This window comes from Mercurialis annua, linkage group LG1-X (assembly GCF_937616625.2).
Source record: "Mercurialis annua linkage group LG1-X, ddMerAnnu1.2, whole genome shotgun sequence".
Taxonomy (NCBI): Eukaryota; Viridiplantae; Streptophyta; class Magnoliopsida; order Malpighiales; family Euphorbiaceae; genus Mercurialis; species Mercurialis annua.
In genome coordinates this window covers 73,508,696-73,528,283 of record NC_065570.1, presented here as the reverse complement: position 1 = coordinate 73,528,283, position 19,588 = coordinate 73,508,696, and the positions used below count along the sequence as shown (strand labels likewise).

Genomic DNA, 19,588 nt, shown 5'->3' with positions numbered 1-19,588 from the left:
ATACTATCAATATATTATTGTTTGACAAAAAAAAATTATTTAATATTTATAAAATAATAATATAAAAAGATATAAAATAAAAAAAAAGTAAAATTATAAGGCCTCGTAATTGAGAAGGCATTTAAAGAAAATAGCAAAAATATTAAAAATGATTAAATTTAAAATATATTCTTTAAGATTTAATAGATTTATTTCATTTTACTCGGAAAAAGAAGAGCTTTCAGAGCTGCTCTCCTTTTCTTCTCCTTGTAATTTTCGATCTACAAGTTTTCTGTATTTTCTAAATTATTGGTAAGTTTAATTGATTTTTTACACATTTTTTTTCTTTTTTCTACTTTTTAAATTGATTTTTTAAGTATTATTGATTTTTTTTGGCTTTCGTTTAAGAAAAATCAAAATTTACACTAGAATTGTTTCTTCCCGTTTATGGAGATTTTAAATTTTGGTTTCGAGTTTTAACTAAAATATTGCAGTAGTTACTGAAACTTTTAAAGAATATTTACATAATTTTCCTTTTATTTGCTTAAAAGTTTTAAGTTGCAGTCATTAGGGTTTTGATTATGCGTCTACTAGATTTTTTGGTCCGAGATTTAAGGAAGGGAAAGTTGTGTTCCCAGGTTAGGGTTTGGTAAAAGAATTTGTAAACTCAAGTTTTTTTTGTTTGGAGATCTGTTACCTTTTTAATTTGTTTCTCTAACATTTACATGAGTGAGTAGATAGACCAAAGTCAGCGATACGGACTGACTTGGGTCTTGCATAGTATGAGAGGGTACAAGTGGAATATAAATTAGAATCTGGAGATTCTGTTGCTGCAATTTTGGTCTCCCCACTAATTCCTTATATTTTCTTTGTATACAAATTTAGAAGAAAAAGAGTGATGTCGGGATCGGAGACAGGAGTGATGACTAGCACTGCTACAAGGGAGCCATTCGGCGGCATGACGCCGCAGCCGGTCATACAGAACATGCGTTTAGCGTTCAGTGCTGATGGTTCCGCTGTTTATAAGCCCGTCATCGACAGCAACCCAACCGCGTCACCGTCTTCTTCCTCGGCCGGCGGTGGAAGTATGGAAGGAGGATCTTTTGGGATTAATATGAACATGAACATGGGAAGTGAGGCTATGAAGAAAAAACGAGGGAGGCCCAGAAAGTATGGGCCAGATGGCAGCATGGCATTTGCTCTTGCATCTGCACCTCAACCAATCAATATTGCCCACCCAACTGCTGCTGCTGCCGGTAATTTCTCTCCTCCTCCTCCTTCTGTTTCGGCTGCTGGTTCGGGTCAAGCTACTCCGGCGGTTAATCCTCCTCTTCAGTCGGGTGGATCGGCATCGCCAACTGGAATCAAGAAAGGGAGAGGCAGACCTCCTGGTTCTTCCAACAAAAAGCATCCACTTCAGGCTCTGGGTACTTGTACTATTTATTTTTATACATGTGCTGTTTATGAGTTGTTATTTGATTATTTTATCTTCTATAATATGATTCTGCACGTGGTGATGGAATGTTTTTAAGGCCAATAGTTTCTTTCGAGCGTTTCACTACTTGTGCTGCTGTTGTTTTTCAGATTTTCTTTTCCACTTGCCGCTATTTTTAAGTCTTGTTTGTAAGATGGTGCTGAATTGTGCCGTAATGAAAAAGAGGATAATGAGGCAATTGGTGTAAAGAAATGGATAGACTCAGCAAAATAGATAGAAAAAAAAAAAAGATAAATGGAAAGCGATGTAGCTTGTGCTGGAACTTAAGATCTGTTCCACGTCTGACTTCAGATTCTTCTGCTGCAAATTTACTTAAGTGCCCCTACTTCTATATTTTTTGCTACCCAGCTGGAGATTCATTTGTCTTCAACATCTAAATGCTATTTATATTCCTTGTGTTTTTTACAAACCTTATCTATGCAGAAAGTTGTTCATCTGTTGATTTTTCTTTCTTGAATACACTTCTTTCCAATTTTTATTAGCAGTAGGCTAGTAATACTAATTATTTGGGCACATTCATGCATTTTGAATTTCTAACCTTTATTCCATTGCTTTGTTGTGGTCCACTGGACTGTGGCATAATTTTACTTATTCTCTTCGCAGGATCAGCTGGATTTGGATTTACACCGCATGTTATACCTGTGAAGGCTGGAGAGGTTTCTGCTGTTCTTTTACGGTTTCTAGTTTTTTGTTTTCATTTTCTTATTATTGTTGACAATTTTTTTAATTGTTGCAACTGGAAAATTCCATTGCTTTGGCTTTGAGCAATTGTGCTGATTTTACTTTATATAAGCTGACCATGTCTTACCATTTTATACTATTTATATACTTTTTATAATTGCTTCTGCTCATGGTTCCATTATAGTAATTGAGGTTATGAATCTATCCATTGCATTAGAGTTAGCATGTTTGTGATAAAAAAGCATAAATAATTTGGTCATTAGTGAATTCTTGGAGTATGAAATCCTTAGAAGCAACTTATTTGACCACGGGCATGAACATTTCTCTGTTTCTAGCCTGTATGGTTTTTCAAAATTATGTTAAGTATGTTGAAAAAATCATTGTTTCTTATTCTGATTTTCTCTATGAAAAGTGAGATTGTCTACTTCCAAAGTGATGTATATTTTATTCAATATGCGAAGAACCTCATTCATTTTTATCTTGTTAATCTAAGCGAAAGCACAAAAAAGGATTTTGGTGTGCATTTGAATTCATTAATTATCTTGAAATTCAAATTTCTTTTAAGTTGGCATGTTCTGTTAATGGTTTACAGATTCATGTGGCGCATAAATTTGGCACAAGTCAATTTTATGTGTGTGTTAGCCATTTAGCAATGCCTTTTTAGGAATGTTATACATACTATAAACAGGCATCCCATTGCACACTGAGTATGTACTCTTCTAGAGTTGCCAGAAATTTTCCAATTATTCTATAGTTCACTGGATTTTTTCCTTTATTTTGAATTGTTTCATATATATATTTTGTAATAATTTCTAGCACTTCTAATGGTCAAATTACATAATTTGTGTCATATGATTGACATCCAAGATTATGATCAAGATTTTATACATCATGATAAATGCCTCATTATATGCTTGTGTTATCTTTCATGTCCTACTTGGGATGTTATCAACGACGAATGGAATTATATGAAAGTATCATTCATTCGGTTTTGACATGCTGAATTCTGATTGGAGTTTGAAACCACTGATTTGCTGGTGATAGAAAAATAATGACATGCTAATTTAGGAGAACAAGTTTTTGGAATGTTTTTAATTCTATTTAATGTCCTTATTCTCGCATAGTCTTACTGTCATAAGGAAATGAAATCACATTTGAAATCAGTTTTGCTTCATGATTCTTTTGCTTGATCACAAATGGAAAAATAAGAACATGGAAAGAAATATCTTTGGTTCCACAGACCGCAGTTTATTGAATCTGATTACGCATTAGGATTATGTGCTTGTGATACTTAATCCCAGCTTTGGCAGTTGCTTTCATTTTGATCCTAATACATTTTAATTCTGTTAGATGTTCATGCGATAAGTCTTAAGAATGAGAAGCTGACCTGGTCCCTTATTTTTTTTCTAGGACGTATCATCAAAAATAATGTCTTTTTCTCAGCATGGGCCAAGGGCTGTTTGTATTCTGTCAGCAAATGGTGCTATATCCAACGTGACTCTTCGCCAACCAGCTATGTCTGGTGGAACTGTAACTTATGAGGTTTGTCATGTAACGTGTTGCATGAAAAAGTTAATTTTGCTCCTGGTTAATGAACACACATATGTATGTGGTTTGGTGTCTTTGTGGAAAGCTGATATTGTAACCGAACCATATCTCCATGTTTTGGCTCTTGAAATTCGTAGGTAAAACAAAAACGACCAATGAATTTATTTTGTTTCTTCAACCTCACATTGTAACCCAACCGCAACACCATGTTATGGCTTGTAAAATAGTTGAGATTCTACTGCTGTAATATGTGAATGTTAATAATCTAAGAACTCATTTATTTTCTGAAAGAGAGATTCGTGTCTCAAATCGTAGCTAGTGAGAAGCACTTTTCTAGAACGATTATCTTGCTCATGAGTATTCATATACTCTTTCCGTCCCATTCTATTTGAACATTCTATTTGATAACTTCTATTTATAGAATACTTTTCACACTACTTTTCTTCTTTTACCCTCTTCAATTTAAAAAGCATATTTTTAAAAGTTGTGATGCATTTAATGCAATTTGAGATATAAAAATAAAGTTACTAGGGAGTAAAAAATATAAATCAATTGTTAGTTGCTAAAATAAATTCTTTATAATAAGTAAGAATTGCTAAAAGACGAGTCATAGGATTTCACTAATTTTCTTTTTAGTCTTCATTTATTCAGAGAAACATAAGTAGAACACGAAGAAACAAACTTAGCGAGATATCTACATCGACCTTGGAAACGACGCTGAAATTTAGCTTCTGAATGTGCAGATACAAACAACCGGTTTAATATTTGAGTGAAGTTTGCTGCATGATCTTAGTCTCAACTGATTTAGAACTAAAATATTAGTTTTGTGAATGTTTCACTGCCTTTAAAGGAAAGTTTTTTTGTTTGCCCTTTTGTGGCTTGTGTCTATTAAAAGTTGCTTTGTATACTGTCACTGCAGGGAAGATTTGAAATTCTGTCGTTATCTGGCTCATTTCTGCCAACAGAAAATGGTGGTCAAAGGAGCAGAACTGGGGGGTTAAGTGTGTCTTTATCTGGCCCAGACGGTCGTGTGCTAGGTGGTGGTGTAGCTGGTCTTCTAATGGCTGCTTCTCCTGTTCAGGTAGATGCATTGTTCTGCTATTATTACATTTTTAGAATGTTGCTTTTGAAAAAAAAAAGGCTCATTTTTCTCGTAACAGCCTAGCAAGATGCACATTTATGTATCTTTGCGCTCGTTTTAGCATCACATCCTTTGGCCTTGTTCTGACATTTTGCAAAATTTTGTGGGACATAAATAGCAGAATAATCACAAATGTTTTTGTTCTTCCTTTTTTTCTTTTCATTCTAATGTTTCAATTGTAATTGTGTGTTCACTCTGAAATACATATTATGAATTTATTTCTTGAATGTAATGTTAATTTGACAACTGAACCTTCATCCACGTCTCTTATTTCATACCTTAATATATATATACAAAAATTAAGATTCAGATTTCTTATCCTGTTATCTCAAGAATTTTATTGGCTGTAAGATACCTCAAAATCTGGTATCGTAGTTGAATTATCTAGTTGCAATATGCATTGCATTTCTATCTCAGACTCTGTTATATTGGACGGCTTTTAAAACAGTCCAGTCTAAGATGTAATTTTTTTCTTTTCGTTTAAAATATTAGTATTCTGGGTAACATTAGGTGAGAGGGTGGGACCATATTGGCTTTTTGAGAAAATATTTAATGGAGAGGGCTTGATCTGCTTGCTCCTAATATTTTGCTTCTGAACTTTGGAACCCCCCCATTATCTGGCTTATGGCTGATGTTCTTTTATTTTTCCCTTCATATTTATCAATGGCTTGTGCTAATATATTTTATATTTCTTGAAACTGACGGTATTGAGCTGTCTGTTACAGGTAGTAGTGGCAAGTTTCATTTATGATAGTCGCAAGGAATCAAAGTCGCTTAACCATATTGAATCGCTATCTGGAGTGAACAAACTCACTCCAGTTGTAGGAACAACCAGACCGAGCAGCCCACCATCACGGGGTACTCTCAGTGAATCCTCAGGTGGACAAGGCAGTCCACTGAACCAGAGTACCGGAGGCTGCAATAACAATAACAATAACCTTCAAGGCATCTCAAGCATGCCGTGGAGACTTGGGTCTGACTAATCCATGTGAAGGCTTCCAATCTGATGATGTGTTAATAGTGTAGGCCTGAGTAGTTTAATCACTGGTTAAATAAAGACGCTAAAAATGGGATTTGAGTTCTTTAAGGTAGCTGCAATAGGAGGTAACTAGTAAGAACATCTCTTTTGGAATCCTGATGCTTGTAGGTCCTAGAATGAGATGAGTGAGTAGCTGGACAATGACATATCTTATCTTATTGTAGTTTTTTAAATTTATTTGATTACCACCTATAATCTAATTAATTAATCAATCACGGCCTTGCTACCGTGGCAGTAGTCTTTTCCTTTGATTTAATCTCGTTCTCCTTCATATGAAAGAATGCAGTATTATATCCTGATAGATAAAGTCAGAGTATATATTCATTATCATTCAGGGCTCGTAATCATAGTCCCTCCTTTCTAAATAATTTATTTGATACCAATATAAAATAAACTAAAATATAACAAGAAAGTAAGTGAGTATTTAAAAAGAGAGGAGGCCTATATTTTCAATTGAACAAAAAAAAATGTCAGAGTATTTATTTCTGAGCTGAAAAGATGCAACTACCCACTAGAGTTCAAGAGTAATGTTACATTCTGTATTGGGATACAATTGACCTTACTTCTTGGCTCTCTTCAATAGGAAACGCAATGAAAATATTCCAAGAGCAAGGGTCTGCCAAAACCATCCTCTCGCATTAGCAGGATCAACCCTTTTTGCTAAGTACCATGCGTATATAGACTCGCCAATATGCGCTGCTACTGCTAGCAGGAACACTGTCCTTACCATCCACATCGTCCGATGGAAGAAAAGACAGATAGCTCTGAAGAGTGGCACTGGTCCTACATCTGGCAAGTAAGCAGCACAGAACAATGTCGACATTCCAATCACAACAAACAGCCATGTATATATGGTGGGCCCATCCAAAGTCTTCCTTTTCCTTTCTTGCCAGTACGAGATCGTTGCAGCCATGCCCTCCCGAGGAGTCACCATTGGAACATAGCCAAGCTCTTGCTTAGCTTTGAGGAAGGAAAAATAGTGAGTAACACCAACCTGTTTAGAACAACTTGATTCAGCAAATGTGACATAATACTAAGTACTAACTTAATTAATAGAACTTGGCACATGAATCGAATCAATGTATCAAATTCATCAACTTCACAGAAACAAATCTTTGTTTCAGAGAGAGAGCTGGCAATTTTATGGAAATTCAAATTGAGACACCTTGTACACTTCTGCAGGAAGAACAAAAGGCTGAGGAAGCCACCAACGATCCAACCATGGATACATGAGCGTATAAATAGCCCCAAAAATCTTTCCCAGAATGAGAGCATGGGGGACAGATAGCGAGGCCTTTGGTACGCCATAATCAAGACTTGTCAAAAGAGGTCGGATGAACTCAAAACTGTTGACCGGAGATCCTGTGAAACAAGCAAGTCATTCCGCAGCATTCATTCTATATTATACTCATTATCCAAATTTTTTATTACCATCGGATATAAAGTATGGCTGTCCAGCAGCTACTGGATGTCCTCCGAGATTGGGAATGTCGTCTAAAAGTCCCATGCTTGCCATTATTAATGCAACCACAAGATTATCCACATAAACCCAGTCTGTTTTCACATTTGAATCACCAACTGTGAAAAGCAAAAGACCCAACTTTGCATAGGATACAATCCTTGGAAAATGTCTGTCTTCTCCTGGCCCATAGATAGCAGCTGGTCGAATGGCGCATGTATAAAGCCGCTTTCCATTATTCTTCCTGTATAGAAAGTAAACAATCATAAGATTTCTTGCTGTCATAGATTCACCAACCAATATAAAACTGCCTTCATCAGAAACAATCTAGGCTTTGGGCAGAATACAAAGATGCACCAGAGGCGAACAAGATGTAAATTGATAACCAGATAAACTACTTACTTCAAAGGACGACCATTGTACTTGAGAACCAATTGTTCAGCAATTGATTTACTACGGCCATATGAATCAACATGGTCATCAATGGGGAAATAAGGCAGTGATTCATTGCCATTGACGATCTCCTTTCCCCCAAAGACAACATTATATGTGCTCGCATAAACAAGCCTTTTGATCCCAAGATCGAGGCAGGCTTCTAAAACGTGGCAAGTTCCATTGATATTGACCTCGTCAACACGACCAAAGCGGAGCATTTCTTTCCCTGACATGCCATATGAAGCAAGGTGGAAAACACAATCCACGCCACGCAGAGCCTTTTCAACATCCTCTTTGCGGGTGATGTCACCTATATCATAACACCATCACAGCTGAGCTAAGAGACACACACTCAACAAGCTATGAACAAAATATCTGTAGAAATTGACTAAACTATTCGTGCAAGACGGCAATTTAAATTGCGTACTAAGAAAACTAGAATCTTTTTGCGCATCAAAGAAATACAAAATAATATAGGAACAACTAGTTAACTTAGATTATACATATTTAGACTCCATTTTCAAGATAAATTTATTTATTATCCACATGATCTAGAAACCACCCAGAAATAATGTAAAAAAGAGAGCGTTTACAGATCCAAAAATAAAAAGTTGGTAAGTTAAAGTGATGACTAGAAGAATTAGAGAAGAATTGAGAATGAATACAACCTAAAATGCATTGAACTCCATGGGAAGTGAGTTGATGAGACCAAGGAGAAACAGTTCGAAGGTCAAAGGCCCGGACTTGTCGGGCACCTCTACGCACCAGCTCCAAACAAAGTGCGGCGCCGACGAAGCCCAGCCCCCCCGTAACCGCAAAGGTATTGCCTTGTATTCCTTCGTTCTCACTCAAATGCATTTTTGCTGTTGCGAGTTGTGTGAGGCGTAATGCGTGAGTGGAGTTTATGTAATGATCCAAATTTGTATAGTGCTGGCAGCTGGAATTGTTAGAGGACGCTCCTTATATTGCTTGTCATTTCCACACAACTCAATCTGTCTTCTACTCATTCGCCCAACTCCATCTCCATCTCCATCTTTTTATTTAGCTACTACTCGTTACTTATTCCACATCAACTCCAATTAAAATTACTTATATTTCATTTTTAATCGAATTTGACATCAATTAAATACGATTAAAAATACATCATTTTTTTTACCTTTTATTCCTTATTAAATTCAAGTCGACCTCGATAGAGTTGTTTGAATATCAACTTAGAAATTTAAGCTAATTCCAGCTCAATCTCCAATTTGTATAACACACTCTAATTTCGAATTTGTATAATACTTTTGAATTCGGCTGGAGTAAAATAATGACAATTAGAGATGAAAATATAAAAATTAAAATAGCAGTATGTAATATTAGGAGATTACCTTTTTGCTAACACCAAATTGAAAAACTTTTTTTTTTACGTAAATCGAGTTTATTATGTCACTTGTAGACTAAGCTAGTATTTTATAACAACTTATTAAAATGATAATAAAATTATAATATTATCTAAATCTGAACATATTTATTAAATATTTATATAATTTTATACTCCTCCGTCTCCAATTCATAGGCGGTTTAATAGAAATATAGTATTAAAAAATTTATATTCTCTAGATAAAATGAGCTTATATATATATATATATATATATATATATAAAATACCATATTATATTTATTTTTATTTTTAATATAATGATAATTTTTATTTATATGTGATTTTTGTTGGTTTTACAAGATATTTTTCTATAAAAGGTTTTTGATGAATAATATTTTCTATAATTAATGAAGATATATTTAATAATTATTTAATAAAGTAAATATAAAATATCTATTATTTAAGATAATAGAATTCGAAATAGTACTTATAAATTTGAGACAGAAAAAGTAATATAATTGACTTAATTTAGAAAAGACGAGATATACTTGGACTGCCCAGCATTTTTCAAAATTAGAAGACTTGAATTTAGAGATGTGAAGTGAAACTTGTTTGAACAAAATTTTCCTGCAACCCAAAGTTGCAGAAAGTCCTATTACTCCTTGATGTGGCTATTGTTGATAGGTTGCATATGTGGCATCAGGTATTTCAAATTTGTAGGAAAAACTGCAATGTTTGTCTCATAGTTTATTAGCCTTTTTAAAATATGTCGTATTACTATTTATGTTGAATTCTATCAAATTAATATATTAAATTTGACTACAAAATTTCTTTAATATTTTCATTAAGCTATAGATTACATTGTAATTCTTACATTTTTTTCCCATAAAAAAATTTCTGAAATTTTTCTAGATTTAAGAAATTATTTTTTGCTCAAAAAGGAATTTATATTTACAAATGTATTATCATTTTCTATTAGGACAGTAATGTTTTATATAAGAAATAATTTAATTTTGTTATTTTGTAAGACCTTTGCATTTTTTTATTTTTCTAATTGATAAATTAACTTAGCTATATTTCGGCTAAATAATTAAATCAAATAAATTTAATACATAAATTATGATGATATCAATTAAATGAAATTAAAATATAATTGGAATAGTTAATTAACTTCTAAAATATTTTTAAGTGTTGTTCATTGAAATTTCATAAAAATACATTAAGATTACAAAAAATAACTTTAAAATTATTAAAATATAATATAATCAAAATTGAATTATTAATGTATAAGATAAATTATTAATTTAATTTTTCATTGGTGGTAAAGTGTTAATAAAAATATACCATTTTTTAAAAGTTACATAAAAAGATACTCTTTGTTAGACAGAATTGAATTAAAATAAAACCTATAAAACAATACAAGGATCAAAGTTGAATTTTTTTACTAAGTCGTATACACTCAAGTGGTACAGCTATAGCCAATGGATGGCTGACACACTAAGAATAGTTACAACCATAGTTTGTAGGAAATTTGTATTCAACTTGTTTTGATATGGAGTATTAAGGAAGAAATAGCGGTTTGATGGTTAGATTAGGTGTTTGACAAAAATGGTTTCCATCAAATCCAATCTATTTTGATATGAATATCCTAAAAATAATTCAGTTTAATAAATGTAAAGAAAAAGAGTATGGGCAGCAAAGAATAAATAAATGTAAAGAAAAAGAGAAATCTGCAAAACTTGCATTTCACTATATGTATCTATGATGTGAAGACAAAGTTTAGAAGAAGCTAAAATTTGGAAATGTGAAGCTTCCGCAAGTAGCGGTAGAGACATAGGCATTGAGAAGGTCGTTTTGCGGAGACCAGAAATGAGCCTTGAGACCTGCTCTTCTCATGGCTTTAAGTAATTTGTTTCTGTGTGCATATCCTGTCACTGCCACCTTCTCCCTATTTGCATCTACTTCCACTTTCTCTATTCCTGTACGCACCATTCCAGTTCCAAATTCAATCTCATCTACCTATTTCATGACACAAATGTAACACTACCTACTGACCTCTCAATTTCGATAGCGATTTTCTGAGTCTTTTCTCATGTATGCCCACCATCTCCACCTTGAATTCTACACTCTGCAAAATGCCATTCCATGCATTTGAAATAAACAATCAAGAAGCAAAACAAAATTCAAGAAATACCGACTGGTTGAATGAAGTAGAAGTTGGTAAAAATCAAACCATAAATTATATGTATGGCAGAGTTAGAGTATAGTCTTTAAAATGAATGTAAGTAGACCATGATTGATGGGTAGAAAAAGAAAGCTATGTACCTCCATGAAAATAAAGCCGCAAGTGAGGGATGTGCAACAAAGAGAAAGACAAAATTAATGATTAATAAGAGGCTACAAAATGATTGAATGGAACAGATATGATGAGTATATATATAGACTAATACTACTAGGGGGGACAGTAAAATTTAAAAGCACAGATGGAATAAACAGTAAAGTAGATCAAGTTACTGTAGCCGCTGCTGCAAGCATTACAATTCCTCTTCTGCTTTTTCCTTTTTCAAAATGTGTTACTGTTAGTTAGTAATAGGAGAATGAGACCCAAAGACAAAGCAACTGAAACACTTGAAATGATTAGCTTTGACGGGTCCAACCCAACTCCTACTTTTTTTATCTTCCTAATTAAGCTCTGTGTCTGTGGGGTTTGCTTTTATACTACTTGGAATTAATATGTTATATTCTTTTCTTCTTCTGTTTTATATACTCCATCACTGAAAAAAAAAACAAACAAAGTAACCAAGTTTGGTATTTTCTCCATTATGCTCTTTCCTTTTGTTGGTATTGTGCACATATATTTTGCTTTTGAAGAAATAATAATGTTACAGATCCCAAAAGCAAAATATATATAGTCGAGGATTCTCTGTGAAGAATAAGGAACACATCGGAATCTGGGATATCTTTAGCATTTTCAATCTCGAGAATCGCATCTTTTGAATTGCCATTCCGCTTTTTCATATACCATGCACTGCGTTACCAGACTGTATTATTCCTACCACACTCAGCCTCCAACTTCAATAATATAATATCGTTTCATATTGGGCCTTCCCATTGTTTCATATTGGACATCGCGTCTCTTTGTTTAGCTTTCAGCCTAGTGTAGCAGTGTCAAATAAGAGCCCAGCCCAATATACATCAGTCAAATGCAGATTTCGTCTTCACCATTGTGGAAAGTAAAAAGTGACACAGCTTCAGCAGTTGGAGCTGCATGCTCATCATTTCTTCAATCTGTGATGCTCCCATTATCTTTGTGAGTTTCATACACTGCTCTCTTTTTTCTTCTTTTTCTTTTATTGCTAAATTTCTGCGAACTACATTGAAAGTGATTTTTAAATTATTTGATTTGGCATTGTAATTTTTGAATTTTTACTTGCCTTTAGGTTCTTTGTTTTATATATTTAACATCCGATTTGTTCTTAGTTTTAACATACAATTTGTTGCTATAAACGACCAAAGTATTTGCCTTTGCATGGAGGATTATATCCGCTGTATAGAGAGTCAAACTTAGAAGATGAAATTGAATCAAATATCAAGGTTAAAGTCCTAATTTTTCAATAAACCCATTTCAAATGTCTAATTACAACTTCAATTTGACCGAGTAGCCATTTCTTTTGTTTACATTGTTTATTATTGTTGAAATTTATTTCTTTCAATATCAACAAGCCATTTTGAAAGAAATGAATTTTGCCACAAATAATATGTATTTTGCAAGAATTCAATTTAATTGAATCCTATGGGAAAAAAATTGAATCAAGAACACATGCTTTTCTCTGATCTAGGCTGACGATTATCTCATTTATGCTTTCATGAATTTTAAGTTTATCTTTAGAGGCTGATCATTAATCATTCGAATTTGGCAATAATGTACACAGATTTTAGGTCAAAATTAATCATTGCTTGTGTTGTTTGTACTGCCTGAAATTGCATTCAGGTCCATGCAGAGAGATTGTTAGCTGCGAAAAAAGCCTAGCTCGAGTCATGGACAACAAGATGAATGACCCATCTTTTAGAGAACCGTCCAAAGAATCATTCAGCAATCAGCATTTCTTGGTAAACTTCATCATGAGCAATTATTTGGGTCCTGATGTATTCTCCGATTACCCAAGACGCTCTGCGTTTCAAAGATTAGCTGCAAGATTGCCACCTTACACTTTAAACCATCTGGGGAATTCATTTCTCAGTTTTTGCCAATTGGAAAGCATTTATTATTATGTCCTCAGAAATGCCCATCCCAGCCTAGTTTGGGAACCGACCATGCTTTACATGTATCTAAAAGGCAACCTATGTTTGCCAAGCTCAGGGCCATTGGAGGACCCTAGACAGTTCACAAGGTTTTTCCCTTTGAATTTTCATGGTCATAAGAGATACGCAGAAAACCATGAGGTTGTCAAGGGAATTGTGCTTATTGAGGACCCCGACACATCTTACATAAAGGAGGAGGACCTAGAAAGGTTCAAATGCTTATCTGGTCTTGGAGACTTGAGAATTGATGTAAAGAAATGCCTCAATTATCGACATGATCCTCAAAAGAGTGGGGAAGAAACTGAGCCAATGCACAGGACAAACAGGGAAAAGGATGTTGATGAAGTTAAGAGCGGGGAAGAAACAGAGCCAATGTGCGTGACAAACAGGGAGAAGGATCTTGCTGAAGTTAAGTCTGAAAGAATTGAACGGTCGCCGACAATGTTCCAAAAGACATACAGAAGGCGATCTCGCTGTGACCCTACAACTTCGACGTTGCTCAATAATCTTTCTATACCAGAACAGCACAATAATGAAAGCATTTCTTCTGGGCTGTCCAATAATATGGATGGACCTGTCACAATGCCTATAACGACTGTTAAAATGCAAGACTATCCGTCAAAGAAGTGGATTGTTTTAACTGGCAGTGCAAGAAAGGGAAGGGCTGGACCACAAGTTGGCGCGGTTGACATAGGCATAAGCAGGAGTGCCTACTTCTTCCAAGTTGCTCTCCCTGGCGTTCGAACAGATTTCTGTTAGTCTTTCTGTCTTTTCCTATTTCCATGAAGCACTAATGTTACTGAGAAAACAATTTTGTCTTTCACTTCATTTGTCATCATAATTAAATTTGCTCAGTGATTAGAATGTTAAACCTGTCGTGTAACAGGTGAATTCAGTTGTGAGATAGAATGGAACGGGAAGGTTGTTATCCAAGGGACTGTGTCAGGTGGAGAGACAATAAAGAAACGTTCGCGTGTTTTCCAGATGAAGTATCGAAGATTGTGCCCAGCAGGTCCGTTTACAGTTTCGTTCAATCTTCCGGGACCGGTAGATCCAAGGTTCTTTTCACCGAAATTCAGAAATGATGGCATCTTTGAAGCAGTAGTTGTAAAACACAACGGTTCTGATAATAACTAGCTAAAGAGAGATATGGAAAGGAAAAATAGAGTTTGTTCTGCTGTGGCATATCCAAATGCTTTTGCCCTTGTGTTGTTTATTGAAGACTTTTATGGTCTAAAAGATGGAGAACACTGGCATAATGGCATTGGTGTGTATGTAAAGTGTAAACAAATAATCATGGTATCGAGCTTCCACTCTTTAATTTCTTATCCCTCCGCTAATCTCGGATCAAAATCAACATATTTAATATCCGTATATGGCATACTTTTTCAAACATATGGTGTATCACATACTTTTCAAATAGTATATTTTCCAGATACGCTTTCTGAAATAAATAAAAAGGGACACAACTAAAAAAAAAATTCAGCCTATCAGGTACTGGATAAAGAATAATATGGTACAAATCAAATTTACATTTAAAACAAGGGAGAAGGGTCACATATGCCCCTTCACGTTTAGCCCGAGGATAAAATTGACCCTCTATATTTGAAAAGGAGTTAAAACATACTTAACGTTTTTAAAGTAGCACAAATAAATCTCTCTTTCTAACACCATTTGAAAATCCGTCAATCTTTGCTAAGTGGAATCTGACGTGACTTTTTAAATATGAGTAGTTCAAATATGCGCTCAACGTTTGACCGACGGTTCAAGTATTGCCCTTCATGTATGAAAAGGTTGAAATATACATTTCATTAATGAAAATATTCAAATATGTCCTCCATGTATGAAAAAAATTCAAATACGCCTTTTATATATGAATAGGTTCAAATACTCCGTTCATATATGAATAGGTTCAAATATCACTAATAAGGGTGAGCAAAATATCCATTGACCATATTAACCGACCAAATTGATGACTTTCGGTCGGTTTGATTATAAATTTGGGTTTAGTCGGTTCAATTTTGATAAAAAAATGTAGATTTTTAATTTTTGGTTCGATTTGAGATTTAAATTATCCAAATGAGCCAAATTTTTATTTTTATTTTTCATTGTATTTATGTCAATTTCGAGTTTCAATTATTCTATCCAAATTAATCGAATTTAATGGCTTATTGAAGCTTTGGAAAATTTGTCTCGTATCAAAGGACATTATTATCATTTGATATAAGGTTTGATTTGTACTAAAATATTTTGTACGGTTTAATTTGTCCTATATCTAATAGGTTGGGGTTTTTTAAGTTGTTTTCCCAAAATAAAATAAATAAAGGAACATGTACAGTGATTTTGTTTTTCTTTCTATTTAAAAGTAGAACAATTAGAATATAGATTAATTAGAATTTCGCTTAATAATTGAGTGCCTGATAAAAATTTGGAAAAGCTGACTAAAATTTCTTCTACAAAAGACGGCAGCAACAAAAACGAGAAGCTTTTAGTCTTTACTTCCGATTGAGATCCGACACAGCCATTTGAACTCCGGCAGCAAGCCGAAGAGAGCTGTTGCGTTGTCGTTTTGCTCTTTTCCTCACATTCTGGTTCGACCTTTTCTGCATTATCTGCTACTTTTCTTTTCGCCTTAAAAAGGGATTTTTTTTTGTTTATACGTTTGTTATTGGTGTGTTTTTTTTTTCTCTTTGTTGTTTGATTTAAGTGTATCAATTTTAGGATCCTGACTCTGATAAATTGTTAATTTTAATAATTAACCAGACATTGATTAACAACTCTTCATGAAGAAAACAGCTACTGCATTCGGTACTGCCCTGTATAAATTTTGATATAATGCTCTGTAAGCAGTAAGCATCTGCAGTGTTCACAGTTGAGAGCTGAAGAGCTTACTGCATTTTTTTCTTAGGTGTTTGTGTCTGCGTATATCTATAATTATATGTATCTTTGTATGATTATTGCCTAATGTTTCACATTTACATTCATCAATATCTCATTCTTAGGTTTTATAAAATTATTTTTATTGTTGCTTGTGATGGTTAGTGATTGTGATTGAGTGCAAGATTTTTTGCTAAATGCTTAATGTCGATTGAGATCGTAGAAGCATACCAAAAATAACACTTGTAAAGTCTCGTTAATGTAAAGAGCCACGAGTTATTATCACTCAGAATTCTTCATTATCGAAAGTTTCTGAAATTTTGTAGTTCATTTATCTGTTAGCTATTTCTCTTCCATTACCTAAATTATGATTTTTCAATAATTTTCTGTAAATTTTACGGTTATCTATCCAAATCATACTGTTATATAATGATGATACATTGATACTATGTTTCGTACTCTTCAGTTGGGTAATCACATTCATTTTTCCTAAGTTTTAGCATGTCTCTGTTGTTGCTTATGATGCATGGCTGACAAAGAATTCCAAATATTTAGATTTTAAATGAGATTTTAATTAATAAAATATTTTATCTTCACCATCTTCTCTTCAATTCCATCTCCACTAGTATTTGAAAATTTTAAGAAATCTGAACCTATCAGCATGCTATATGCTAATTATAGATTACAATGTTTGTCTATTGGGCTCTATTTCTTTGGTTGCAGCTTTTTAAAGATGTGAACTCATAATTCTGAATGCTGTGTTCTTTATAATATTAGAGAAAATGGCATGTGCTGTCACCATGGATGTATGCATTGGAATGGTCTTATTGCTTTGATTTATAAGATTTTCATAGGTATTGTGATTTTATAGTAACTGCAGCAGTATCTACCTTGCACGGGCTCTATATTTTTAATGATGGGTATTCAAACATTGATAATGCTGTTCTTTAATATCGTATGGTAGCTTATAGTCTGCTGGTAAAACATGCATCTAGAGATTTGATTGTAATTCAAAACCGAGGGAGAAAACAATCACAGTTTTTACTAGCAAATGAACATTGTAAAATAAAAAAGGAAGTAAAACTCTGTAGTATATTGAATAATTGGTATGTTTAACTGTTGGAAAGAAATTGGTTACTTTAGCTGTCCTAGGACTTATTCGAATTTGATTATTATGCAGGGTGCAAGATTTCCCTGTTTGAATTGTATTGTTGAGCAAAACATTTTGCTTGTTGAATTTCCCCAAGCTTTTTTTATGAAAGGGATTGCAATTTATATATGGGGGTTTAGACAGTTTGCAGTTAGATGAAAAGGCAATACATAACAGGTCGTTTTTAAATAGAAAGATAGAAGTACAATTGTAAATATTCTTTTTCTGCCCATCTTTAAGTTTCATTTGTGGATAAAAAAAAGGATTGCAATTTATATATGGGTGTTTAGACAGTTTGCAGTTAGATGAAAAGGCAATACATAACAGGTCGTTTTTAAATAGAAAGATAGAAGTACAATTGTAAATATTCTTTTTCTGCCCATCTTTAAGTTTCATTTATGGATGTTAAGGACTCAATGTAAAATGGATCTGCATATGCAGCATGGATCCTCACAATTTTGGCAATCATCCACGACTGAAGCCACCGATTGTTATAACTGGAACAGCAAAGGAACGTGGTACTGGCCCACCTATTGGTCTAACTGACATAGGTATAAGTGAAGAGGCCTACCTTTTCCGGGTTGCACTGCCTGGCCTCAGGAGAAATGAATGTAAGTTCTTTAAATTTGGGTGTTAATATTGTCCTCTTACAAGTTATTGTGAAGCAATTACTCATTTATTATATTTGATATTGATAAATATATAGAGAAATGGGTGTGAATGCTATGTGGAGTTATCCTAAAGAAAACTCGTTATTTGGCAGGTAAGGTGAAATGTGAGATTCTACATAATGGAACTGTTCATGTAAGAGGAGAGGTAACACCTGAAGGAGGAATTTTGAAAGATTCCTCAAGTGTGTTCCAGTTGCGGGTCCAGCAACTTTGCCCACCTGGACCATTTACCATTTCCTTTAAATTACCTGGACCTGTTGACCCTCGACTCTTCTCCCCAAACTTCCGTGGCGACGGTATATTTGAAGGGGTGGTTATGAAACATAGAGTACCTATTATTCATATAGATAGTTGAACCCTGCCCTCATGAGGTTGCAGTCAGGAGCTCAGTTCCATCGAGTCCTGAAGGTGCAAAGGTAGGCGTACACGTACTGTAGAACACAAGGCTAGGTTTAATTTACTTTTCTTTGGGAAAGAAGGAAACATGCTTCAGAATTTGCTAGCTCAGGCGTTCCCTTTTATGTTATTTTGATGTTATGCTTAATCCAATACATCTTACCCTGTACTCTTAATGAAAAATTTCCGATCCTGAATATCTGAAACTTATTTTTTTAACTCTTATGTTGAATGTGGCCAGCCTTGATGCAGTGTCCTCGGACTGGAAACAGTAATTATGAGCATCCTTGTATGGGACTGTTGTGTGTAAAAGATGAGCAAAAGCTCATCTACTCTGCCGTTTAATTTAGAATTATGTTTAGTTGATATTCATCTCTGTTTTTCAAATCCATTGGCGTATAGCCAAGGCTGATTTAATATTTTAATACTAGAGAATGTAACAGATTAATTTATGCTTAATATGAAATGAATATGAATTTCCTTCTCTGAGTTTTTTCTTCTCCAAAGCCTCTTCCTCTATTTCTTCTATTTCTCATTCTTCTTAATTTTATAGGGTTCAGGGACATGTACATAGTTTAGCAATGAAAATAAGTAAATGCGATTTTAGGGGCATGGTAGAACAAAGATGATTTGATAGTGTTGAAACTGGACTGGGATTCCTTTAAGCTCATTTGAACTTGAGGAAATCCCAATCCGTTGGAATTTTGTTAAAAAGAGGTTGCTTATTTATTGCATATGAATAGTTTCTGTCGCTAATGTGGGCCTAATTTGGATGGCTAAGGCATCTCTAAGTACATCAAGGGGTTGTGGGTTCGAACCACGCCTCGGTAACTAACAAACTAACAATTGAGACTCGGAAAAGTCGATTACCACTTTTAATAAAAAAAAAAGAACAGTCACTGTCGAAATGTACGATTCCAAATTTTCTACCCGTCTATCAACCAATATAATTACGCAATGACAACATTTGGAATTTCTTAATGCTAAAAGTCTATGCGCAATTTCCTTGGATGTTGCTTCCTATAGTCCCTCAATTTCTCAATAAATTATTA

The 19,588-nt window shown here is 34.1% G+C and overlaps 5 protein-coding genes across 7 annotated transcripts; 3 read left to right on the top strand and 2 right to left on the bottom strand.

The window, feature by feature from the left end:
- The first annotated feature begins 188 nt into the window (after positions 1-188).
- Positions 189-6,139, top strand: LOC126678603 (AT-hook motif nuclear-localized protein 10). Of its 3 annotated transcripts, none has more exons than XM_050373498.2 (6): positions 189-291; positions 865-1,406; positions 2,078-2,130; positions 3,566-3,697; positions 4,623-4,784; positions 5,570-6,139. In XM_050373498.2, exons 2-6 carry the CDS (start codon positions 878-880, stop codon positions 5,825-5,827), a joined length of 1,134 nt encoding a protein of 377 aa, XP_050229455.1. In that variant the 5' UTR covers positions 189-291; positions 865-877; the 3' UTR covers positions 5,828-6,139. The 3 variants fall into 3 exon arrangements, with proteins under 3 accessions (XP_050229455.1, XP_050229469.1, XP_050229462.1); XM_050373512.2 differs by having other exon boundaries at positions 234-291; positions 868-1,406; XM_050373505.2 differs by lacking the exon at positions 189-291 and having other exon boundaries at positions 458-1,406.
- A 161-nt stretch (positions 6,140-6,300) lies between these two features.
- On the bottom strand, positions 6,301-9,069 carry LOC126678592 (uncharacterized). The gene is made up of 5 exons (XM_050373489.2): positions 8,446-9,069; positions 7,745-8,087; positions 7,315-7,586; positions 7,049-7,245; positions 6,301-6,877 (listed from the first exon to the last, which is right to left on the bottom strand). Exons 1-5 carry the CDS (start codon positions 8,633-8,635, stop codon positions 6,443-6,445), a joined length of 1,437 nt encoding a protein of 478 aa, XP_050229446.1. The 5' UTR covers positions 8,636-9,069; the 3' UTR covers positions 6,301-6,442.
- Positions 9,070-10,853: 1,784 nt separating this feature from the next.
- LOC126664855 (heavy metal-associated isoprenylated plant protein 45-like) lies at positions 10,854-11,577 on the bottom strand. Its single transcript, XM_050357438.2, has 3 exons — positions 11,466-11,577; positions 11,196-11,268; positions 10,854-11,119 (listed from the first exon to the last, which is right to left on the bottom strand). The coding sequence occupies exons 1-3, from the start codon at positions 11,469-11,471 to the stop codon at positions 10,920-10,922; spliced, it is 279 nt and encodes a 92-aa protein (XP_050213395.1). The 5' UTR covers positions 11,472-11,577; the 3' UTR covers positions 10,854-10,919.
- A 513-nt stretch (positions 11,578-12,090) lies between these two features.
- On the top strand, positions 12,091-14,770 carry LOC126656401 (increased DNA methylation 3). Its single transcript, XM_050350974.2, has 3 exons — positions 12,091-12,450; positions 13,132-14,196; positions 14,329-14,770. The coding sequence occupies exons 2-3, from the start codon at positions 13,179-13,181 to the stop codon at positions 14,577-14,579; spliced, it is 1,269 nt and encodes a 422-aa protein (XP_050206931.1). The 5' UTR covers positions 12,091-12,450; positions 13,132-13,178; the 3' UTR covers positions 14,580-14,770.
- A 1,099-nt stretch (positions 14,771-15,869) lies between these two features.
- LOC126656411 (increased DNA methylation 3) lies at positions 15,870-18,755 on the top strand. Its single transcript, XM_050350984.2, has 3 exons — positions 15,870-16,033; positions 17,911-18,080; positions 18,233-18,755. Exons 2-3 carry the CDS (start codon positions 17,912-17,914, stop codon positions 18,493-18,495), a joined length of 432 nt encoding a protein of 143 aa, XP_050206941.1. The 5' UTR covers positions 15,870-16,033; position 17,911; the 3' UTR covers positions 18,496-18,755.
- Positions 18,756-19,588: the final 833 nt, after the last annotated feature.